The sequence below is a fragment of the Nomia melanderi genome, chromosome 10, assembly GCF_051020985.1.
Source record: "Nomia melanderi isolate GNS246 chromosome 10, iyNomMela1, whole genome shotgun sequence".
Lineage (NCBI taxonomy): Eukaryota > Metazoa > Arthropoda > Insecta > Hymenoptera > Halictidae > Nomia > Nomia melanderi.
In genome coordinates, this window is record NC_135008.1 from 7010887 (window position 1) to 7037338 (window position 26452).

General features: G+C 47.0%; 1 protein-coding gene across 2 annotated transcripts in view; it reads left to right on the forward strand.

Annotated features, from left to right (window-relative positions):
- Window positions 1-6310: 6310 nt before the first annotated feature.
- Window positions 6311-26452, forward strand: part of LOC116429822 (lysosomal acid glucosylceramidase-like) — a 39448-nt gene continuing 19306 nt past the window's right edge. The window contains exon 1 of one of the 2 annotated variants that reach the window (XM_031983167.2): window positions 6311-6625. In XM_031983167.2, the coding sequence (XP_031839027.2) occupies window positions 6600-6625 (26 nt within the window). In that variant the 5' untranslated portion in view covers window positions 6311-6599. Of the gene's footprint in view, window positions 6626-21635; window positions 21660-26452 lie in introns of those variants that run through there. The other variant, XM_031983174.2, reaches the window with a different exon arrangement.

Consider the following 26452-nt stretch of genomic DNA (forward strand, 5'->3'; position numbering starts at 1 on the left):
ATTTCTTGGTTTTTGCAAATTTTAATGAAGTAAATAATATTCTTTTCAGTTATTAAAGAATTTACTCGTTTCTTCGTTCTTTTTTAGGTAAGAAAGCCATTCTTTTTGTAGCTTCCGGATATGTTGTACAATTATTTCAAAAGCCAAAACATTAATTTTCCCAATTTTTGGTTCCTAGGCTCATCTACATTCGCTTCTAAGCGACTAATTTACGACCGAAGGGTTGAAACGAGTACAACGCCGAATTCGCGAGCATCGGATCGAAATATTATTTCAAGTATATTCGATTCCGCCCGGCGCGTCACGTATTTACAGCAAACATACGGAACGAACCGAGTCCCGATGGAACTTTCTGAAATCTTTCCTCGGTAAATACTCGCCATTGTAGCCGGGACGAACAATGTTGGAAATGCGAACTTCATCTCATCGTTCGTAAAATTGCCGGCATCCAAGGCTCTCCCGACGTGCGTGGAAATGTTTCGCGGAACTTGCTGGAAATCGTCCGGACATGCACTTTTACGAGTTCCGATGTCCCCCTAGAGTTTTATCAGTTTACGGGGTTTGATTGGAAGCTTCTTCATTGGATGTCGCGGTACCGTGACTCCCAGGATTCAACGGTAGCGTTGCACGTAAGGGCGAGACATACGTTTCAACTCGAAAATTTATTTCATGGTTCCTTTAATCCGAACGAAAGTTCAACTTTAGCGATTTCCTGACATTTCATACGGTGGACATGTTGCTTTTCGCCGACCGTCAATTTTTTTTTTATCAGCCGCCTCGGCGGAACCTTCGATTCCCGAGCACATTTGCGAAAATCCGTTGCGTATAACCAAAAACCGTGAGAACAGCACGAAGATTGAGAATCGTGCCGGAGAATCGTACTTTCGATCCAGCTTGCTGCAGGAACGAACGAGTTAACTAGCTAAGTAACCGCACCCACTGCACTCTCTAATCGCCAAAGGTACCGGGAATGCTTCTAAACTTTCCACCGACAATTACGCTCTTCTTTGCATAGAGGTTCTTCCATTAGATCTTTCGTCATTCCAATTATCACGGAATTGTTTGAAACGCGCGCATCGATGAGATTCAAGGAAGTTCGACTGTAAAGATTCAATGAATATTTCAAGCCGTCGGATCATACGTCACAGTATAAAAATTCTATTTATCTTCTCACTGAAGTACCGTCGTCGATTTCCAGTGATTTTCGAACAAACGTACGCACGCCACGGTATAGAATCGGACTAACTTCGGGAAATAGGCGAACGAAAGAACTTTCGAAAGAACGCACGCGATCGCGGGTTTCGAGCTTTTTGATCCATGTATTTTTGTTGTATCGGACGTTTGCGCTTTATCGTCCCGATGGCAGAATATATAAGCTACAAAGTCTACCGAATAAAAAGCTATTTCTCTCTGGTCGGGGGAAAACTAATTCGAATATGGACGGAATTTAACGTTAAAAGTTTTCAAATTAATTGATTTCATCGAAAATGATCAAATCGGCGCACAATGCGTACGCCCGCGGACAGGAACGCCAAAAACTCGGCTATCCGCATAACGAAAATTGAAAGTTATCAATGTGGTGTTAAATACTCCATACAATACAAAATGATTTTCATTTCAGAAATCAAAATTCAGTGCAAATAAATTCCGTTTCTCTATTTATATAACGTTCGAATCGAAACGCAAAATTTCTATCGCCATTTAGAGAACTTCGTAATATCCCAGTCATATAAAAAAAATATAATCACCATATATTTAGCTCGATATTTTACAACCTTTGTATAAAGCACTTTTTTTTATCACTCTATACTTTTTAAGTTATCGAGTTTTATCGAGGAGACGGCCGTTTGGTCGCACTGTGCGGCGAAATCAAAAGCTTCAACGGTTGGCGCAACGACAATTATAACGCAGAATAAAAATCGCAAGATGCACCGCCACGGTGCGCGGATTCACGCGTATCACGATGCAACTATTGCGCGAATCTAACCGCGGCGCATTGCGCCATAACCGAAATGGACTCGCAGTTGTATAAATCTTATTACAAGGTGATCTCGTTTGAAAGCGTCGGAGTACTCTCGTGCTTGTATCCCAAGGATTGTAGACCTTCCGCGACGCATTTTTCAACGAAGGAACAAGTTACGAAGTTCCCCGGTTAAGTTCGCGACGCCGCAGCCTCGTTTCTCTGCATTCCGCTCCGAGACCTTTCTGCTCTGATCCAATCCGCTTTTTCGAACCTTTAGAAATGTAACCCTTTGCACTCGAGAAGTGACCCTCGTTCACCACTTGATTTCATACAGTACAAAGAAAACGTAATATTTAACCACTTGCGCTGGAAAAACGTGCCACGCACGTCGAGACGTTTCTATACCAAAATTCTCAATGATGTCTTTCACGCATTGATACTCCTGTTGCATTACGCCTATTAGATTACTTCGAAATGTATCACTCCATACAGAATGATTAACAAACAAAATTAGCGTACATATCAGTGTAAAATAGGTGAAAACAAAATTCGCAGGAGACTTTGCCAAATTTCTGAATTCATTTCCAGCGCAAGTGGTTAATATTATACTCCGTGTAACGCATCAATTTGAGAAATATTGAAATAAAATAGCTTCGTTCCTCGATGTACGTGTGATTTCTCTTCGAGTTGGTTATTCACAAAATATCGTCTTTACCTCGTTAGAAAGTGTGAAAATATTTCTAGTGAAAAACGTCTGAATTCATTCTCTTCCATGTTTCGACATCTCAGTATATTCTCCGAATGTCTGAAATTGTCTCAGTGAAATAATTCGATTACACTAATTTATTTGTTGGATTTACAGTATATCGAATGTCGGCGAACATTAGCGAGGAAATGATTCTTTCTACCTCGCTCGCATAATTTTCCTTCCGGAAGTTGTACGCGCGGTTGTAATCAGTCGCGCGGAATGTCACGTATGGCCGTGCGCGCGGCCAAAAATTTTATTCAAATGTGCCCTCTTTGTAGATATTTCTCAAAGAGAACGACACCGTGTTACAGATTGCAGCGTCGAAGAGAACTCGCGCCCGCGCCAAATGTTATATCGCTAAAGGGACCTTTGTGCAATTTAAAGCAAAGTCATGTATTGCGTAGATTCTTCTTTGAGAACTATTTTTCTGGGGGAACTGCTCCGCTCCGCGTTCTGTTGCTCTACTTCCACCTAACGTACACGAATTCAAATCCGACCAGTAAAGTTTCCATCTCCCGGCGTGTCCGTATTGTCGCAGCCACGAAGACCTTTCATACCTTTCGCGCGTTCAACGGCCGCGACTTTTATGTCTCCCTTTTCACGTTCGCCCCGTCAAAACTGTGGGATTAACTTACTACTCCCCGGGGAACGGTCGCCGCCATGTCGTCTACGTCTTTAACACTTTGCGAGGTAAACGCTCATCAGAGCTCCTATGCAGTCGGAACAGTTTGCTTAACCCTTAGCGCACCCGGTGGTTTTGTAATCCATCAGCAACTGAAACTAATTTTTATAGCATTCATAGCGAAAATGAGGAACGCTATAACATTTCTGTGGTACAAATGGAATTTGAATATGTTTTATTTACAAAAGAAACATAGGAATAGATAATTGAATAGAATACAAATAAATAGAAACGATATAGCTCGCAGTGTACAGGTCTTTTCAATAAATTCTCAAACACACCCTACTCTCACCACCACGCACTCATCATCCTTGCTTAAGCATCCCTCGGGAGAACCCAGCAACCCTTGGGCCCGGTCTCCATGAGTCCCTGTCTCTTTTATGGCCCTCAGAATACTCGCTGTCCAACTGTCTTAAAACTATGATACTAAATTTCTTCGATCTTTTATTTTCCTTCTCAGTGCAAAATTTGGATATGTGGAAAATCTAACGATTTTAGGGTAGTTTCTTTGAGATTCATTAAAATATTTAGTATTATAACTGCTGCAATATTGAAGCCTACAGAGTTCAAAGGGTTAATAAAGCAGAAACTGGAGGGTCAAGATTTTTCATAATTGTTAAGGGTACATGTTGGACGCAGGTTCTTTATGCGGAATAACAACGCAAGGGCTTAGTGAAAAAGGAGAGGTAACTTATACGTTGATATACACTTAGGAAATGCAGACAGAAATATACCAGGACTTTCTATGTCCTGTTCCACCGACTTTTCAACGTCGAACTGCCGGAAGGAATGCAGCCTTCGATACTGTAAGATGGGTATTGTGAGTAGGGATAGTTAATCGTGACGAACTGATTAAACGTATAAGGTATTTAATGTAAAATATATTATAGTATCTAGAATTCTTAGCGTAGGTTAAGGTATTTTTAAGAAGAGTGAATGTAAGAATGAGTTGTTACCAAAATTTGTAACTTACGAAAAAGAATAAGGAATTCGATTTTGTAATTTTATTTTGGATTTGTGTTACACGTATCTAAAATGTTACATTAATGTAGGACTATCAATTAACCCCTTGTCCTACAACGAGTGAGACTCGTGGTGAAGATTTTCAACATGATTCAACAAATATATATATTACTCAGTTCATTCGAATTCAAAGTATATATTATTCCTCTGTAATCAACTGTTATACTCAAAAGGAAATATAGGCATAACATACGATAGAATATTTCTCTTTTTCCAATAAATTATTAACACGTTGACCTGACGGTGGTCACTGATGGCCGGAGCTTCCGACTTGAAAACAATTACAATAAGAAAATTGATATTGAATCGAAATATTTAGTAACACCAGAAGCTATATAACAGTGCGATATGAGTTCTGTAATACAAAACAATTAATAATTATTTCTAATACTATTTTCCTGTGTCCTAAAGGAATAAATCTCTCTGTAACAAAACGCTCGAAATTCTCGTGGCAGTCAACGTGTTAATGACAAAGTAGCCGTATCGATCAGAGTTGAGAAAGGAATCACAACCAATGCGTTAATTTCGAAAGGCAACGTAATCGTTACATCGTTCCCAGAGTATCCCTTCGATGACTCCTCCATGCGCCGCGTGATGAGAAATCTCGATGATCGTTCGAGAAAGGGAATCTTCAAATTCGATAGGTGCGCACACTCCGAAAGGTTCCGACAGCGAGAGATCAACGTTCAAGCGTGAAATTCTACTATAGATGAACGCCAGTGCCAGGAATACGAATAGCTAATCAAGGTCCAAGTCGGTAATCTCGTTTCCTTTCGCAGTTATAGGACAGGTATGGAGTTCTAGGGTAAATTCCCGAGATTTGTCCGATTCGACAAAGTTTCGTCGTTAGAAAGTTTACATTGTGGTCACGTATTTGAAACACGTGATCCGTCCGTCGCTACAGTAGCAACGCGCGGTGCCTGAAAACGTCAGAACACTTTTACGGGAACAGGTGCACGCCGGACACAATGCGTCGCCGCTCCGTAAAACGTACCGCCTGTTCTCCTCCTTCTGCAGGTTATAAATGAAAAAATTGAAAAATCGAGAATCAAGAACGAGCTCCCGCACTTATCTACTCGCTTCGGAGTCGTGTAACGATACCGTTGCGTTGTCCTTAAATGAGCAGCACGCTTCCGGAGCCCAAACAGCGGCTATGCGACAAAAAGGAACGCAAGGTTAATTATTTTGCCTTGTTCCAGGGAAATCGTCTTTTTCGTGTTCCAAGCAGAACCATTTCCCTTCTTTCCCGGAGTCGTTTCTTACTCGAAGTGGCTAATTACGTGAGAAAAACATACTCCCCCCCTTCCGCTTCCCGGCCGCCCGGCCAGTCCTCCCTCTCCCCGCCGCGAACGTAAGCAGTACTTTGTAACGATCCCGTTTTAAGAACCGAGAAAACAAACGAGACGGCAATTACTCTTGTAACTGTACCCTTCGCATTCCTCTTTGCATCTCGGGCATCACGTGTTCCAGAGACAAATAACGTTCCTCGGTGCCGAGACTTGAGGCTTTCCGCGAGATTTCCCCGTGTCGCGTTCTCGCAGACGTCCGCGAGAGAAAAATGAGACGCGACGGGCTGTTTCGCGGCAGGATAGGGATCATAAGCGTAGAACGTAATCGTTCCTCTCGTTAGTACCCTCTTCGGAGGAAACGTTTAAGCGAAGGGAGCTCGAGCCTCTGGAGGCTATGGAGGAATCCCAATCGATCTTTACCACTAACGGTGAGCACCGGATGGACTGACACGAGGGACAGATGGACGCAGCCGTATGGATCCTACGGATTCGTCATCCGATTCCGACCGCACGATGCGTGTCGGATTGTGGACCTCGCTTAATGCACCGCCAATTGCGCACGGGCCTCGTAATCTGACCTTCTCGGGCTGGTTCTGCGCAGTTGCGGTACACGCAGTCAAAGTCCCATGCACGAAACCCGGAGTGCAACATCGCGAGCCGGAATAAGTATTTTCTATCGCCGATCGAGCTTCACGTTGCACGTATCGTCCAGAGAACACTCGTAACAATCTCTGCTCGGAATCTTATCGAGTGGAAACGTTTCGCAGGAATCAGCCGTCGATTACCGCGTTAGTACACAAGAGATAATCGGACTCGCTGTCGCAAAAGCGCGTTCGACGGAGCTTCAACGGAGGATCGTCTCTGCGAAGGTGAACAGTTTCGAGCATCGATCGAATGTTTTTCTGTAGAATACTGAACAGGTTAGTCGAATACAGTTTAATCTATGCCATTGACTCGATGAACTATCTTGCTGTGTCGAACGAAATTATTTTCCTCATCGATTCGATGCGATTTTCTTGAAAAGCGTCAACGATTTTATCTGGAACTATGAACTCCCCCTGCCGATACTTTCAATTATATAACGATCGGTACGAGAATTCATTCGTCGTACTTTATTCTTCCGACGCGCGAGCCAACGACAGGTTAATGACGACGTTATATTGAACTCGAAGTCCGTCGATTAATCGAATTAGCGTCGCAGGCGACCGGCTCGGCGATTATCGCCGGCGATAACGGTGCGATAGCTTTTCTTGCCATCGGCGCCGATAACGTATGCGTTTCGTCTGGCCGCTTCGGTGAACGGATACAGGCGACGCACGGTTCGCGCACGCGCTCGCGGATCCGTTGGACCATCCGTTCGTCTCTGTTCTCCTAGCGTGACGTACCGTGTGTACATGCCTCCTGGCTATGGCGTCCGACTTGATAAATGTATCCCGCGCGAAAAACCGGCTGCAGTTTGCCGCATAATAACCAGCGAACGGTAGAAAGAGACATTTAGTGCACTTAGATGCGTGATCTATCGACCGTGAGGCTGAGCGAGGCCCCGGGCTTCGACGCTGGACGCCACTCCATTCTTTTTCCCCCGCTGTAACCCATTTCCCTTGATCTATTAGCTTCCTTCGAATACACTTTCCGCGTAACGACCTCCGTGACACGGGACGCGGCGTCGGTTCTCCATCGCGCGGGCAGCTTCTTCCGTTAACTACTCGATCACGTTCATCCGACGGCGATCCCGTCGATTCCCATAAACGCGAGATTTTTAACGACCGCTCCGAGCGCGACGAATTACTACCGTAGGAATTATCCCGTACGAGCCCCCGATATTTTAGGAATTATCTGTACTGCAACGTCTGTACGGATTTCTAAACGCTCGCTCGCTGATCGCGCGAAGTCTCGCCTCAAAAATCTCGCACCGAGTGTCTCTCTCAAAATGTGTCTCACCGAATGTCTCGCTCGAATGTCACACGGCCACGCATTTCCACTCGCTTTTAACCCTTTGCGGACGAACGTCGACACTCTGCCGAGATCAAACTCTCATATTTGTAACACCAAGTTGCACACAAACAATTTAATTACTGAAACAGCGAAGGATCAGTACGTTTTCTTTTTTCTCTAGTATTTAAGCATTCGATGTGTAATTCGACAGGGTCTGCCTTAGGTTTCGTATATTAAATAATCTTCGTCCGCAAACCTTCTGACTCGCACCTTTCGTCTATAGTCAATACTTTTCTCACGGCCCAATCGCTCGGTTCCAGACACTCTTCCTCGTATTCCTTCAGCCACTGGAAACTTTCCAAACGCAGTCACACTCTTTTCCAAACATAGTACGAATCTGCGGAAGTTACGTGAAATCGGGAAGAATCTGAACAGGCAGCGCGAATCGAACACTAAACTTTTATTGCTGGAATACGTGGACGTATACGAGAATAAACTGTTGAATATTTGTTTGCTAAATAAATACAACAGAGTTTGATACTAAGTACACGTTTATTAATATTGTAGGAGAATGAGGATATTTTTCGGAACAGTATAATTATTTCATCTCGCAATTAAACAATCCGTACCGATCAAACAACGCGCGCACTATTTATACACTCGTATGCTCTCGTCTCACTCGCACACTTTCTGGAACACTCTTTCATTACCATGCATTAACACGTTGAATGCCGCACGATTCCATGCAGCAAAATATCCGAATCGAAAAGATAATATTAAATCATGAATTGCATTATTATTATTGCATGTTCATCCAGCTGAATGTCACCGAATGGCAGCATTATTTATAATATAGAAATCTTTTCAAATAATCATAGTTTAACTGAGTGAATTATAGTAATACGATTCGATTGGAGGCCACCGGTGACCCCCACTGCATTCGACGTGTTAACTTCACGTATATTTGGAATATTCTAGATTCATAAAGAACGAGCATCATTAACATAAAAGTCAATATAGAGGAAATCAATTTGGTCTCGAATATTCCAATGCTTTGAACATTTATTCAAAACGCGCTCACGCACACAGTCGCGTCGTTCATCTATCGCACACGCATTCATCGCTCATCAATATATCTATTCTGAAATACATCCGTTCCTGCAATATATATTTTAACAAAGTGATTCACAAAACCAAACAGGAACGCTGTTCGTTGCTTGAACGTTTACTGTGAACCACCGAACGACTCGAAAAAAACCGGAACGCTCAGGTCAAAATGGTTGCCCTCGGGTAAAACTGACCCTTGCACTTTTCTTACCATTAAAAACATATTTAATGCTAACTCTCAACATAAATATCATTCGGTAAATGTTTGGGTCGGTTTTGATTGATGCAGTTATATAAATGCGTCCTACTTTCGAATCTCTTGTTTCCAAGATCTAAACGAACGAGTATCGATCTTTCTGAAAACGATAGAACAAACTGTACAGTATTTCCGTAAATCTAGTGTTAAAGTTATAAAGTTCCCCGAACAATGCTAAGTGCAGATTACCGATTACATTTTCCGTTAAACCGAGCGCATAAATACTAACGAGAGGATTTACGAACTGCGATATTGTAATCGATTTATGTGATGTTAAACAGACACCGTTTCGTCAACGCTGTGCGTATGTCACCGTTATTGTCTGGATTTATATATATGGAAAACAGTTTGCACATCGATGAAATTTAATCTCTCGCTGTTTTTCTCCGAGTTTATACCGGAGGCAGTAACTCTGTCGAATCCGGGGTACTCGCGATGGCGCAAGTTCAACGACCGACGACGTCCGTGAATCAGTCCCGGGAAGTAAGTTTCGAAAGATTTTTATCTTTATGGCAGCCAGGAAACAATGCTGCAGATAAATCTCGAATAATTTATTAAATTCCTTAAGAGATACGCAAATAAACGGAAGCGGGATTTTGCCAGTCACGCGCCGGGACTTAAAGTAGTGCTCGTCGAATGTAAATGTTTGCTCGACAAATAACCTAAATTAGGCGACTTCGCCCATCTCTCGAAGCAATGGCGATATATTCTTCACGCTCTAAATACGTGTCGCAAGATGATAAATACTTCAAATGATTCCGGAGCTCTCCCCGAATCCGGCCGAAATTCCCGGCGTTACACTTTGATCCTTTTACCAACGGGAGCGCCGCGTCACGTTTGAACTTCAGTTTCCAAGTATTTGTCGGACAAACTCAATTAACAGACTTTACGCGGCGCGTTCCTTTTTCTGACGTTCCGGTGCGTATCGCGACATTTCCCCGCGACCGACATTCGCTCTCCGGGCGAATATATATATATTTCTGGAATACCGATGAATCGCGTTTATCGGCCGCCGTTAGGGGTTCGATTAACTGATCCAAATGAACCAATTTTGGGAGCGCGGAACGTTATGGAAGCGTTGCGCGTCGGGCGACGACTTTAAATACGATCCGAGGTTATAGCGCGCCGGGGCGCGCGACGAATCTCGTTTGAAGCCGGTTCATGCATGCGCGATGGATGCGGCGAACTAAAGGGATTGAACTTAAACGGGGTAACTTCCTTTCAATAAGCTCTTCTTAGCGGCTATTAAGAAGCTCCCGGAGCATGCAAAAGCACTACGAAGTTTCCCCCCGAACGGTTTTATCCAGATATTTCCAGCGAAACGAAGTTACGACTGAGCCGATTCGACTGTCTATCGATTCCGAATCCAACCGAGACTCAACGGCGATAAGAAAATTGCTTCTCCTACGCGACCGGCGTAAACCTTCGCGCGCTCCTTTTGTGCGAGGTGACTTCCGCGCGACACGCTGGAAGCGGTGCACGCGTAATGCACGCTGCCCACCGTTCGGCATTCTGTTCCATTCGTTGCGGCGATCAAACAATGCGAGCGGAACAATTCCGATTGTAATCGGCGCGCGAATTCCGACGAAAACAGTTGACGGTCTCACAATCAAACTCGATACCGCGTTTCGTTTTATTATTCACTCGCGGCTTTAACGGAGTCTCCTTCAAAAACCAGTCCCTATCTTTCGGATGGAGAAAAGGAAGTCACGAATCGAATATATTTGCCGATACTTACCATTGTGCCGCGCCGTCCTCGTTTCATAAATTATACATTCGAAATGGATGCAATGCCGGCACATTTTGCATGCAACAACGTAGGAGAATGTCGCGCGCGTAAAGTAGAACGGACACCTGAAACGCGGGTAAAGCCTGCTAACGTTTCTGGCAACGTCAGCTTTCGAAATGTTAAATTACGATGTAATAATTCTGCCGTCGCGCCGCGATTACTCGCGGGCCGAGCAGGGATACAAAGACGAAACGATCGAACGATTACTCGGAAATTACGTAATTCCCATGATATAAATGCATTCCAAACGCGACGCGGTCGCGTCGCTCGCTTACGCGCGAATTCGCCTTTCCGACGAGGTTAAAAACGACGAGCGCTCGAATAGTCGTATAATTAGTTTCGTTAGAAGATAAGGGCGCACCGGGAAACGACCAGTATAGCGTGTTAACGCACGGTATAACTATCATGGCGGTTCGAGAAGATTTCGCGAGTGAGAGGTCCGAACATGCTTAATAAGTGCGCTGTAGTTAAAGTGAAAGCCGCAATGTAGATCAGGCATTAGCTGTGTGCAGAGGGAAGGAGAGGAGCCACTGGTAATGATTGGCGCGCAAGCGAGCTCCCAACGTTCGGCCGAAGGGGTGAGAAGTTTGAATAGGTTGCCCAGGGCGTAACAACGTTCGGGGCATGTATGCATCGCTTCTCTTCGCTGCGCTTCACCGCGCATCGCCTGGCATCATCTCGTCTCGTCGACACTCAAGTCACTGTACGTACACGACGACGACGACGACGACAAAGAACAATATATCCGTCTTGAACAATACATCACCTCCTCTGTTGTCATTATAGTTCAAGCTCGGACCTAGCTGACCGAGACAGCCTCGAATTAATTTACAGTAAAATCAACGGAACAAATGAACGATCGCTCAGCTACGCGCGATTTTTCATGCGGGAGAGATCCATTCTGTTCCGGCGCAACGGCGTGCACCGTGAATCGTATTTCACGGAGAACAACGTACGCGTTTAATCAATTTTTCAAGCGTCTCGTTGAAAACAACGGCTCTCCCTCTTCTGTTCTCCTTTAAGAAATCCTGGCGAACTAGTTATTTTTCCGGGGAGAAATTGTCCCATACCCGGTTTTTGAAGTTCACCCATAACCCGGCTTTTATAACCGCGTATCTCGCGGCCTCCATAAATTCCTTGATTTTCAATTACTCGGTGCTTGGCTCATGTTTCCTCCCGTTTTATAGGTTTGCGCTGTAAACCCACGATTAATCGAACTTTAATCCCGCATTCCCTGCAGCTACTCGTCGAAGCGGGAGATGACGAGCACGCGATGAAAGCTTGCGAAATTTACAAGTGGTTCGTAAACTCTATATTCTTCTTCCCGAGGAGGCGATGAAGTGGCGGACGGTTTCAAGGTGAACCCGTGCGGTGCATCTGTTGTGCCGTTGGCCGGCATTTCGGTCAAAGAATTCTCTTGTTACGACCCAATCACCGCGGCATTTGAATCATTAGATTTGAACACTCGAGCAAACTTGTCTTCTAATCGGATTCCGTCAACCACGATTTGCAGGCCGTAATTGCCGCCCGCTGTTGCTGGTATATCGGGGCAAACATTGAACGGTTCGATGCATAGTTGGCCGGACATTGTGCTCCGGAAGTTTGCTCGCATAGTTGCGTCCAGCCACGCCACCCTTGCACACGCGTCTTCCTCCGAGTTTACCGCGCCAATCTTCCTCGAGAGGAGTGCGCGATGTTACCACGATGCACAAAATGCACCGTATTAAAGCTGGAAGAGATCGATGTCGTTGCCAATCGATTTTCAATCGACTTAATTACGCTCGATAGGCTTCACTTTCTACGCTTGTTGTGTCTTTCGTAACGATTGGAATACAGCGTTCAAAAGTTCACGACCAGATCGTTTTTGAAATTGAGTCCAAGCTCTGTGATTTATTTTTCAGTAATAATTTGTTGGAAACAAATAAAAATTCTATGCATATTCTACATTTATGTTGACCCTAGAATATAATAATCGATAACAGAAAATTAATATTTAATTTGAATTCAAGGGAATTGAGTAGTATTTATGTTTGTTAAATTTTATTGAAAATATTCACCACGAGTCTCGTTGTAAGACAAGTTAATGCAAAGAATATGGCCAGGAAATACTGAGTATAATATGTTAAATATTATACATTACGTTATTATTATAATAGCAAACGAGAATTATCTTTTTTAAACACTCTAGCTGAAAACCTTCGAACACGCAGGATTATTTATATCTAAAAAGATATAAAGAATAAATAGTTTTGATTTCTTTACAATATCCTCTCATGCAACATGTCCTTTATATTATAATAACAAAATGTCCTTAAAATCTTTACCTGTAAGAGAAGTTCGAAAACGATCTGGCCTAGAACTTTCGAACGCCACTGTAACTCTCAGAAATTGTACACGAATGATCATCGTGCAGGAAGAATACCGAAGAATTTCGATAGTGTGCGAGTCTTACCAAAATCCAACGGCAAACACGAACGATGGAACGGAAAGATACCAGACGCGAATGACAGTAGAATTTCGTAAACGATGATAGTAGATTGTAGACATTTGACTAGCTTATCGAAGCTAGTTCCGCGATCGCAGCTCTACGCCTTCGAAGATCTTGGGCTGGAAGAAGGTATAGACTTACGCTTCTTCTTCGATAGCCACATTTCTTTCACATTTTCATCGCGCCACAAAGATACAGATTTAATTTCTGCTTCACCTTTGAATCTCCAATATGAATCATCCGCACACATCGAAATTCCTAACGAGTTCCAAGGATTCGAGTTCCCCTTCGTCATCGCGGGCTTTCGTTCCGCGAGTCTTTTAAGCTTTCAACTAACGGTAGCCGCATAAATAGAGGCGCGGGCGGAAGATGCCGATACTATGCAGTTACGGAAGTTTCCAGTTACCGTTCGGTTTCCGCACTTTTGCAGCAGCGAATGAAGAAACTCGCCAGTCTTGCCTGCAAACTCATTCCAGTTGGTAAATTGTATTTGACTTTGTTCCTTCTTGCTCCCCGCGAGGCGTATATTCCCCGTGCAACCGCGACACGCTTCATCGAACGGCGTTTCTGCCACGATCATTCCGGCAGTATCGATGTACAACGTGAATGCTAAATACCGAGGCAAAGTAACGAAGTAATTTTGCTGAGCATTCATAAGAACTTCTCCAGGAAACTGAACAGCTGCAATTACGGTCGCGATTACCACCGATAGCGTCGAACGACTAATTAATGTCTTGCTACACTATCTCTAATGACTACGTAACTTCTGATATTACGTGTCAGCCGTTCAACGTTTAGCACTCACACGTCGAGGAGAAACGTTTCTTTCTCAATTACTCTTATTCGAAGGCGATCCGTACAGGAAGTTCCCGAGAAAGCGTTCTCGGCTTTCCGTAGCGTCAAGTAGCGCGTTGCCGTGAGCCGCAAGCAATCAAGAGTTTATCTTGGTGATCGTTCGCTCGTCTCTCGTGTCTCTCGATATCCCTTACACGCTGTTGCCGTCCGGTAGAAACAAAGGTTCCCAAACGAGGCTTCATTAAGCCGTCGCTCCGCCGACAAAGCCGGCGATAGTTTCGGTTAAATGAAATACGGGTCAGCTATAAATACCCATCCATCGATGGAAAGTTTAACGTCGACCGTTTACGTTAGACCGCTCGGCTTCCTCGGATAAAGCCGAACAATACACGCTCCGATGGCTAACTTTCATGGTTAAAATCACTCCGAGCATCCGCAGGACGCGTACGGACAGATATTCGGTGGCTCCGATAGATCGCCGGTCGCCGCGAAGGTTAAACCGGGTTAAGAAGTTCCCGCGGCGAAAAAGCGAACGGAATCGCTGGTACGCGGGAAAGGAGAATCGAAAAATTGCGAAATTTTAAGGGATCCTGGTGAAACGCGCGGAGACAAATTTAAAAAGGAAGTTCGCGCCGGGTGTTAACAACAGACGCGCTGAATTCACGCTAACAAATTTGATTTTCCGCTCAGCGTTGCTGACACGCAGACAATGGCCAGTATGGGCCTGGAAAGTGGTGCACTCCCTCGGGCGTTGGAAGTCTAATAGCTTCCTCGTAATAATCGGCATAAAGCAGCCGGCTTCCCTTTTCGTCGTTTCTCTCCGAGCTGCGTCACGTGGCTCTATTAAAGTATTTCGTCTAACTTGGTCCTTTGCGGACCAAAGGAAGAGAAACGAGATGCTCCCTTTTCTCCTTCTTTAGCCCTCTTCGTCTTCTTTCGCGGCTTGCTTCTCCGTTCCTCGTCGTCGTCGACGTCTTCTTCGTCTTCTTCTTCTTCTTCGGCACAATACGTAACCGGGAAAGCTTTCCGTCGAAAGGTACGTCGCAAGCGGTTGTACAGGAGAAAACCGAGTAGCTTTCAGTCGCGACGATTCTGAAGGCGCACGGCTGCTTTCCCCGTTGTCCGTCCTGAAGTAGAAAGAGCGCGAGAGCCCCTGGCGCTGCGACGTCGGATGCTGTTCCGAAGCAAGCGACGGCGAACGGCTCGAAATCCATTTAACTGTAAATCAGCTGCTCGTCGACTGTTCCCGCGTCGCGAGCAGCTCGCCGGCTCGGCGCACAGGCAAGATGCAAAGGGTTTCTCGGCAACTTTTTTCGTCTGCCTCGTGTCTCGAGATGAGACTTTTCTGCACGCATAAAATGCACGCGCCGCATTCCCCTTTGCGCGTCCAATCGAGAAGCTTCCGCGTTGTCCGGCGAAACCAGAAGAGACAGCTTCCGAGCTCGAATTTTTAAGTGCGAAACGAAAGCCTCGTAGGTGCGATCAAAAAATGAATAACAAATCGAATCGGAGCAAACGGGTTTGCTTGCCGAATGGAAACGCGAATAATCTCGCGGAATTGGGAAAAAGAATTCGCAGCCGTGTATTGACGTTTCGCGTGTATTTTCACTGAACCTACGGAACGTGTGGCTCGTAACACGTAACGCGTTACGCGGACCCGACGCGGAACAGTACGAATCCCGAACTCTCTGTCGGACTTGCATCTCCGTTTACGACTGGCTCTCGCGCGTCCGCTGGAACGAGATACATACGTAAATAAGTGCGCAGCGTGCATAGACGTCAACTTCGCGGTTAAGCGGGCACGTGCGAGTGCTTCCGTTGAATATCGGAAGAGACGAATCCGCGTGCAATAACGACAGTTTTACCGGAATAAGATCTCGTTGCGGGATTCGATTAGACGCGATCGAATCGAGCACGCTCTCGTTACATTCCCGCGGAAACTTCGATACCCGAAGAATAGAAGGAGCGGAGAAACAGAATCAGAGTAATGCGATCGCCGTCTACGGTGTGGCTCGCGAAGCGTCAGGGAAACGCTGAAATGCATGGACGTCGAGCTTCCCCAGCAGTTCGATATGATATCGATCCCGCGGGGTTCCACTCGACGGAATCGAAGCTGAATCTGCGGTGTCCAGAGAAAAATAGAAGAGAACCGGCGGAACGGAACGGTCTTTGGATTTTAGGGGGCTCCAAGGATCTATTCGAGGCTTCAGTCTTTTTCCCCAGTTAATTTCCAGCGCGAGCACCACCCTCCATAGCCGTCATAAATATCATTGGAATTCTTATAAAAATCGCTGGTAGAAGATAAATAAAGAAGGAAGATCGACCGACAGGGAAAGGCGATACGCGCGTTGAAGTTGGTTCCAGTACGGTCGGAGGGATGCGCGTTCGGATGAATCGTTCTTGACAAATATCGAAGGCTCGTGTAAGTACGAAGACGGTCAATGTTCCGTGTCTGTCGCTGCGCGGTGGTGTGCGTTCAAAGACCGATCGTTGCGGGTTGTTCGACCAACCGTGCTTAACGGGACACGGCCGAACTTTACGGCGGATCAGCTATCGCATCCACTAACTGACGCGAATAAATGCGACGTACCTTATACCCGTGAGATTGCGTTTCTTCCGAGCGTCCGTGTCGGACGGATTGTCCACGGGAGATCGTCCGCCGTCCGCTAATCCGTCTATTCGAGATGTACGCTTATGGCGGCGACAATTCGATTCTCTTTTCGCCCGCGCGGCCGGAGCTTCTAAACGTCGAGCGACGCGACGCAATTGTTCCGAGCGAGAAAAAAGTGAGTTTACCAATAACGCGTCGAACGAGAGGTGTCCCAACTTCGCGCGCAGCCGGAGGAAAGGGAATATTATATCCGCTCGCGATACACCCGCGTCGCCGTTGTTTTTCACACTTTCAAGCGTTACAGCCGAGCCATCGTCTCTATTCAACGCCGGCGACAATCCGGACGCTCTTTCCGCGAAGATTTACGCTTTCGCTGCAGTCCCATCGGAGAATTAAAAGGTCGCTATCGCGATGGCATTCGACTCTCCGGGGAGCAGGGCGTGACTTCGATCTCCGTGACACCGTGGTGTCGCGGAATCATTTTCCTCGGCCCGCGCGAAATGTTAACGTGTACGGCTAGCGAGGAGAAGAGTCTCTCGGATACGTGTGAGTCTCGCCGAATCATCTTTATCCGATCTCTGAATGCGAATGTTCGCGATTCGAAATTCAGTGGATAGAGTTCCATTAAAATGCCACAGAGAATGTTCATGTTGCGTTCGTTGTCCGCTACAGCGATAACGCCATTAATCAGGCTGCGAATTACGCGAATTATGAACAACGGCTGGATGGTAAACTCGTTTAGCCATGTTAATGAGCTGTTAATGTTTCAGCGGGAACGAATTAAGACTTGAAAAAGGAATTGCGCTGCAGGAGGTACAATATCGCGAAAATAGCCTGCCGCTTTCGAGTTTCCTCTCTGCAACGGCGCAGAGGAAGAATACAGTATTTCAAATCCGTTTGAAATCTACTCCACGGACGTTATAAAATGTTCGTAAAAGGTGCACTTCATAAATATTAATTGTGTCGCTTTCCCGGCGCAGCGCAAGCAGGATTCGAGCAAAGGGACGTCGCCGCGTGGTTCTTTTCGATTAAACCGAGAATTAAAGCATTCCTTCGAATCGCACAGACCTCAGAAAAATTCGCTGTAACGGCGAAGCATCGTCCATGGAATCCAATCTCGCGCTGTAAAGGTGCTTTGGTCGTTGTAATAAAGTATATCCGTTTTTCTCTCGACAAGCATACGATTTATCAAATCGCGATCAGCTTTCGTCCAAGGAGAAATTCAAGAAAAATTCGAAGAATGTTAATCGATCGTTATTTGCACGATTCTCGGTAAGAACATAGTCTGGGCTAAATGCTATTACTAATTTCGTAGTGCGTGCGTTTCGATCGTTCGGTGTCTGCAACGCGAATTTCCTGTTTATACAAACGTAGGCAACGTTACCACAGTAGTAGAACTATCGTGCTATCTATTATTAACATCTGCTTCGTTTCCGATGTGCTCGAACGACTTGGGAATATATTTACGTCGGTTCTACGTTCCCAACCAGCCCAGTTGTATTAACACTAGAACTATCGAACAGTCGAATCGACTTTTCGAAATTTTCCTACAGAAACTCCGTCAGTGCTATTGAAATTTCTATCGATTTACAATTCAGTATGTCCATCGCTAAATCAATCTCTGCAATAATTTCTCCGAGAATCATCCGTTATCTTTATAATAATCGTAAAAAGAAGGAATCAGGAATGGGTAATTTTTACCTCTCCGGTAGTTCCAGTGTTAAGTGTACCTACTCGGTTGCGGTCTAACGAAGTTGACCCTTTTCGAGTCAGGTTTTTTAATGAAATCATATATATTCTACCGGAACGCGACAGACAACGTCGGCAGAAGCCTCGTCGTCGTCGTCGGATCTCCCAAGCGTAATAACTCTCGGTAGTATTTTTGCATCGGCATGCGTCTCCAATTAAGGGTTACGCGCGTGCACAGCAACACTCGAGGAACGAACGAAGTGCACTCGTAGGAAGACTGTACCGACACCTACGCGCCCTCAGAGTCTCGTCGGGGAGCCTCTTCGCGTGTACCTCGCCGATCCTCGTGGAGCCTTTCGGTACGGTAGTCGCGTTTGCCACGGGCTCGTAATTCGGAGGGATAATACGCGACGCGCGAAGGGTAGGAACGATTCGAATGATTCTTACCGTTCGACCCTCGTCGAATTACGATTGACTTACCGCGAGCGAGACGTTCGAAGGGAACGAGACGTTCGAATCGGCGAGGCGATCAGCGAGAGACGGTTCCTTGCCGTTGGCCGATGCGTTGTGAAACGAACTGTTAAACGCCACGACGTCGACGAGCTCTCCCCGCTCGTTCCACGATGACTCGCGCTCGAGCTCGCGGTTGCGGGAAACTCCGAGGAGCCGAATGCACGCGGCCTCGCGGATCCGCCGCGGTCCTCGAATTCGCGACGCGGGATCCGTACGCTTGGTAAACACGGAGTTTTCCAGCTCCTATGTACTTCGCTTTCCTCGAAGTTCCAACTAAAACGTCGCGGTTGGTTCGCGGATAACAGAATAATTCGAAGACGATCGGACGGGATTCGCGACGGGGCGGAGAAGCCATGAAACGTCCCGGCGAAACCGCGTAATTAACCACGGGAAACCGGGTCACCTGTTTCGCGCCGAAAGTTTTTCCCTTTCGCCGAAGTGCTAAAGCTTTTCATCGTTTTTTGCGCGGCCTATCTCGTAATCGGGATGAAAATGGCCTAGCCAAAGCTGGGCTACCAAGCAGCGGTGCGAGCAGCGGCCTCAGCGGTGGTCCGAGCGGTCCAGATGTGAAACGAGCCGCGGCCACGGCATTCGCTGCACCGTTTCGAGGTGCACGGACGTGAACAGGTCTCGGCCCTCGCCGCGTAACACCCTTGGCACGAAATAAATGGACGCTTCGTCCCGCGGGTCCCTTCGGAGCGGAGTTTTTTGTGCAAGAAAGTTTTTTCATTAGCCACGGACAGTCTGAGATACACGGATAAGGCTAAATACACGGGCCGCACATACGTGCATCGCATGGCAGACGGATGCGACCGGCGCGGCGTGTTGCGCCGAATCTCGACCGCTTTATTACATCGTATTCTCCATTGGTGGACACGAATCGAACCTGCCCAGCGAGCGACTCGCCCGCTCGGCGCAGGCAAGACGCAAAGGGTTCCTCGGGAACTTTTTTCCCCTTTGCGCGTCCAATCGAAAAGCTTCCATGTTATGCGGTGAAACTCGAATGGACAGCTTACGAGGTCGTGTTTTTGAAACGAAAGCTTCGTAAGCGCTATCGAAAATATGAATGACAAATCGAATCGGAGCGAACGAGTCCTTGCGTCCCTCTCCTTATGAAAATCTTCGATTGCAGCTGGGCGAGCGAAGAGAGTCAATGAAAGGACGTTTAAAGGTTCTTAAGCGACGAGGGAAATATACACAATCGCAACGGTCCCCGTGCCAGAAAGCGGACTGTGGTTCTAACTTTCCGATTACCCGTATAATTCAATTTCAGCAGCGGCGAATGGTAAAGTTCCGCGTTCGATCGGTTCTTTAGTCACATTCCCCGAGGCTGCCGCATTACGGGGTCGCGGGCACGTACCGAATGCGGCCGGCCGTAATTCACGATCGAAATTGAAAGAGTTTTTCCAGCTGCGGACAAACGAGATCTGGGAAGTGAATCGACTGACAATGGATCGCGGGATCTTACACCGAACCCGGGGATCCCAGTCGTGGCTCATGCATCTCGAAAACTTCTGATTGGCCGGCTTATTTCATCGCGTATCGCGCACGGTACGTATCGCGCGGGGGCGTGCAAATATCCTGCCATCGTTCGTGAACTTCGGTAACGACTTGCCCAAAGAACTTTTAAGGGCCCAGAAACGATGCTCGCTCTCGCGCGGGGAAGTCGTGACGGGAATTCGAAGGGTCAACGAATATCAGCGAAACGGTTGCGCAACCGTCGATGACGCGTCCCGGCGATGAGTGTTCACCGAGCGCTTATTCAAATTGTTAATGAAAATTCAACGGCGAGACAGAGTTGCGGTATCGGTCGAAAAAAGTGACGTACGCTGACATTTTGCAATCTAGTATTTATGCGCGCACGATTTGAATAATACGTCCATTGTATTATTACATCATTATTCGAGGAATATTACAAGAATCGTATGCGCGAGCGTTTCTAGTTATAATAATTCGCTTGACGGAAACGGTACCATTGATTACTACGAGCTCGCTAATTATCAGTGAATATTGAAATTCCATTGAACCGCATACGAGAACGCTCGAAACGACGGACGGAGTATAATGCAACCATACAAACTACATTATAAACAGGCGATCGGTATCACGTGTTCGTCGCCCCGCTTATAGTTACCCATGATCGACAAATATACACGTAGAGCCGCTCTGTACCGTTGCGTCCCGTGCACCAAGGATAAGCCTGTGCAAATAGTGACAGTAATTGCCGACGCGTCGTCCTATTTGCATCCCATTATTCAGAATAATTGATTACTATTGGTAGCCTATGCGTTGAAACTCGTTAGCATATTTAACGCTTTGTACGCCCGGTACCCTACACGTTCTACGCCTTTACGTAAGTCCACCTTTCACAATAAAAACTGTCGCAATTACTCCCGACGTTCCTGTTATTACAATTCCTTACTTACGATTATTCATCAGACACTGGCATGACGATAATTAAATGTGATTGCGCTCGCGGTGTTCGTTAAATGGGGTAACGTTTCAATCGTATTCATTACGGTGAATTATCGCTGACAAAAGTCGCTCATGCGAATGTTACTTGTCATCGATAATGAAACCCGTCCGTGCCGACACCGTTGCGTTGCGCCGTGCCGCCCGCAGATCCGTTTCTACGAGATCGTTTCTGTTATTTCGCGCGGTTCAAATATATAATTCACGGCGAATTCACCGTCGCCGCGCTGTTTAGTTTCGTTGCCAGCCGAGGTATTGGTTTCGAGAAAATAAATACACCGAACGGCGATTGCTGACCGGTAAGCGACCACTACTGCTACCGTTATTCGAATAATAGGCACAACGATCGTTTCAGTTGCACGGCCGCGGCTCGACAATTAATATTCCGCCCGTGAAAAATCGGATTATCGTGCGAACCTCGCATACGAATAACGCGAAACGGTCGAGCCGCGTTCCGCGTAACGATCGAATCCGTCTTGGTCGTTGGTAATTTCGTCTACTTCTTTATCTCGCCGGGCATCCTTGGCAGCAGGGAAACTCTTTCATTTACTTAAATTTTTCTCGTCCAACTAAAAAGCATGCATTAACGTAATTTATGTCCCAAATAAATCAACCGGCCCACCAGCGAGAATAATTTCACGAGAGGAACCGGGGGATCACGCTTTTCTCCGAGCAGAATTTTATATGCTCCCGCGATTCCGCGGCGTACTCGGGTTCCCGTACGACGCGGTGGTTGGATAGTCCGGCTTCCAAAGAACGCGATGCGTGCGATAACGCGTTATCGTCGACGCCACGCGTTATCGCTGCGTCAATTTCACCAGGCTTCCCCAGGTTTCGGAAACTCTTCGATGCTTGGACTTCCGAGCGAAACCGATAGAAACATAATTATGGAATTGGACGATAAACGACAATGATGATCCGAGCGAAGCAAGCGGCACGTCGCGTGACCCAATTTTCATCAGATTGCGATCAGGCGACCGTAAAGGCTGCGCCGAGAGAATGCCAAAAAGGATTGCTTGGGATTCGAACGGTTGTCCAAGCTGGTATCGTATTTACGATATCGCCGTGTCGCGCGGTAACTGCTTCGCCGTACGACGTCGTTTGCCACGGACACGGGAAATAACTGTATCCGTTGAACGAGCCCGAAACTTGCAGTTGTCCGAACGAAACTAGATTTCGCTTTTGTTTTTTTTCGACGTTTCGCACGCTGTCTACGCGCTCGTCGCCTCGATTCCCAACGGCAAATATGATGGTTAGAAGCGTATGCGGATACGAGTCACTTTCGCTCGATTATTTCGTGAAAATTCGCGAACCCGAAAGGGTGAAACATTCAGCGTCACACGTCGATCGCAGCGTTTCAAAGGAAACCCGGTGAATCTTCGTGGTTCTTTTTTTTCCTTCGGAAATGCATGAACCGTATAAACCGGCGGGAGGAAAGCCGGTTTGACGAGTTAAAAGTAAAAGCGGCGGGCGAAGCGATCTTTCCTTTTAAAAACCGTCGCGAATCGAGGTACCGGCGTGTGTCGGCGGAACGAATAGCGACGGCTCGAAAAATTCTTCTGCGTTCGATGTTTCGCTGAAAGGATCGAAAGTGTCAATCGGAAATCCTATTGGCGAACAGGGAAGAGCAGGAAAACGTTTCGGTGTTTCGTTCGACTGTAGGACGACGCCGCCGCCTATTTTCCGGTGAGTTTCTGCATTCCGTGCAGTTTGCGTTCGCGGAGATCACGTAGGTTAGAGTAAATAGAGAAAGAGACCCGCCTGGAGCTGGAGAAAGACCGACAACGAGAGTGGGCCGCACAAACCATCAGGATTCGGTCAATTGCCCTCGCCATCTCATTTGACGGCCATTGTTCCGCCGCGTGATAGATTCTGCTCGTCGGAACTTTCGGCAATCGCTTCTTGATTATCTTCCACCCCCCCGTTCGAACGGAACCGGCGTTCTTCGTACCGATGATAGAACTCGGCTACATATAGACGCAACGCGTATCGTTATCGATAAACAGCGACGGTACGAGAAATCCGCTCGAAATCCGGGGATCGTCCTCGGGCCGTCCTCTGTTTACCGACATTTACGCGTGCGCCTATCGAAAATTAATTCGAACGCGAACGTTACTTTTGAAAATGAATCCCCGTTTCATCCCGATGGAAGTTGATACGAGGATGCGTTTGCGATATACCTTAAAAACCAATATACCGCAGGGAGCGGCTCGCGGATACATATTCGAAATAGAGTTCGAAAACTGGAGCGGCACTCAGTTTTATTGCGAGATCAAATTTATCAATGGGAACGCAACTCCTCGCTTAATCTCGCGCGGCGAATAATTCCCTCCCCCGGCCGGGCCGTGTCTCCGACGCGGCGGGAGTATCGATATTAGTCGAAGGCGTAACGATTCTATTACCGTTTCAACGGTATTTCGTTCGTTCGCCGCGAACAAAGTAATTGAATTCTAATCGATGTAAATCGAAAATATAGGCGCCGACCGAAAGAAGGAACGAAGCGGTTCGAGGGTGAAACACAGTGGTGAAATTTCTGTTCCTCTCTCGACACGGATTCCGTGAAGGGTGCACAGATGTTTTTGTCAACGACAGCTAAGAACTCGGTGAAAAGCGAGGCGCGCGACGCTTAACGAGCATTACGCGTTATGATACCGGGCATGTCGAAACAACTACATGCATGGCACACGTAAATGTATATATACACACATATATGTATATATATATATATACATATGTATACACGTAGATCAGTGGAATGCAAAAGCGTGCGTCTCGCCAGACGGCAGGCAACTAGGTGGGTTTCGAGTACGGGTTTATTTACAAAAACAGCCCGTTAATTACGTCCGCAACATACATTTCTCCAAGTAATTCATTACAGACTGAAACCGGGCGATTCGCAACGGTGAAACGGTGAAACGGCAAAACGCTGACACGTTGAAACGCGGAATTCCAAACCGATCTTGCTGGAACTTCGGCTCGCATTAATTATTTTTCGCGCAAGTGGGTTCCCTTTCCGGCGGATTACGCCCGAAAGTAAAATCCATTCCGTAATAAAAAAAATAGAACGCGCCGTATTATCCGCCGATGAACGACGCGCCGCCCCCGGCGGATACGTTTCCGTCCGTCCAGAAACGCAAGAACAGTTTTTTCGGCGGTGAAGTGTTAAACCTTCTCGCCCCGGTACATGAATATTTCACGAGCGGAGACCGGAGCGGTACGCTAGCCGTGACATAAATTTCCCGTGGCAGCACTTCGTCGTTCCTATAACTAGTCCGGAGACTGTAAAAAACCGTCCTCGAACGGTCTATTCGACGACGTCATGAACGACGGCTCGACGCATCGGTGAGAACGGATCGGGCCGACGACCACCGCCGAAAACGGAAGCGACGCGATCTCGTTCGAGCGCGAGCTAACGATCGCTAGCGATTCCGTTGATCACGGAGACCCGACGGAACGCTTACGTTGAAACGAAGTCGGAACGCCGAGCAAGACGAGCGGGAGAAACGAAGCGCGAGTTTCTTTCAATGTTCTCCTTCCCTCGGTACGCAATTGCGCCGTCGAACATGATGCCCGTCGCAGATAAATCAAATTGAAATGTGGCGGGATTTATCGGCGGTATTCTCGATGGAGGAATTTCGTAAAAGTATCCACTGATTCGTAAACCATAAAACACGAACGAGGAAATAGAAGTTCCATTGGTTGAGCTTCGTATTACGCTGAGGAACATAAAAACTGCAACCGAGGGCACGTATAATTCCGCAAGATTTACGTCAGGGTGTTTTCGAGACCCGCTGGAATTTCTTACGAGGAGGAAGGTTCCGTGCGCCGGTGGACGGGAAACGAATAAGGTCCGTCCATCGTGCGCCGCCACCAAATCCACAATTTAACGAACGAACGAATGAACGAACGTTGCAAACGGACCGATCGATTCGTTCGATTCTACTCGCTGTACAGCGCCGGTTGCTCGCTGTTGGTCCCCCTTCTTCGACGAGCTCTCCTCGTTCGGATAGAAACGAACCGCGACTTAACTCGTCGTTTAAAAATTCTGGATGCACGTGATTTCCGGCAAGTAAGATCGCCGTTTTCAAGACGTCCGCGAAGATTTATTTTCACTTTCGCCTTGGAAATGGATTTAAACCCCTCACGTACTTACGTTCGGCTTCGCGACATATTTATTGGCGACGGAAGCTACGATAAGAGAGATTCTTATTAGCGAGACCCGGGAGAGGGCTCTTATAAATATCCGTTACGGAATTCCGGAATGGGACTGTCGGGCAATTCATTTTTCTCATAAATTTTTATGAATCGGAGCACTCGGGATCCACGGAACTCACTCTCGCCCGTAAAAGGTGAAAGACGTGCTCGGCGTACAAGCAGACGCCGGCGAATTCGGCGACGAGATTTTTTCCGCGGCGTACGCGGCCTACCGTCTCCTAATTCTGTCCCGGCGTCCTGCGCCGCCTCCCGCGTCGCCTCCTGTCCTCCGGAGCTGTTCCAACGGGGAGACCGTACGAGCTGCCAGCTGCCAACTGTCACCTGCCACGCCGAAACCCTCGCTCGGCCATCCTTTAGACTCAGCCCGTCACCGAATCCCGGCCTCGCTACCAACAAGATTTAACTTGCACGCGTGAAAATTCTCCTCGGTTCACCTCGGCAACTTTTCTCGCGAATCTCCAACGTGACCGGCAACGGGAAAAGCTGGAGTTATTAGGCTGCCGTACGCGAAACTTCCTTCCCCTTCGGCCATATCGTTCCCGCCCCCGACCGGATTTACCCGGTCCGCTCGCCGTCCGATTTTTTCCCCGGAATATTGTACCTCGGCGCGAAAAAGACTTTCCTCGGGCTCGGGGGAAAGTTCGCGCGCGGATGATGGATCGCGCGAGACAACGAGCTACGCCGCGACGACGCAACGCCGCTAGAGGAGTTGTAGCTCCCGAGGAAATAGAAACGTCCGACGCCGAACCAAAGACGAATGTTCCGATCTGCGAAATGGCGATAGCAGACGGCCCCGTGAACGAACGTCTTCCAGCGTTCGACACCGCCGATTCCTCCCTAGTCCGACGCGATTCTTTTCCCTTCGTCTACCGGCGAT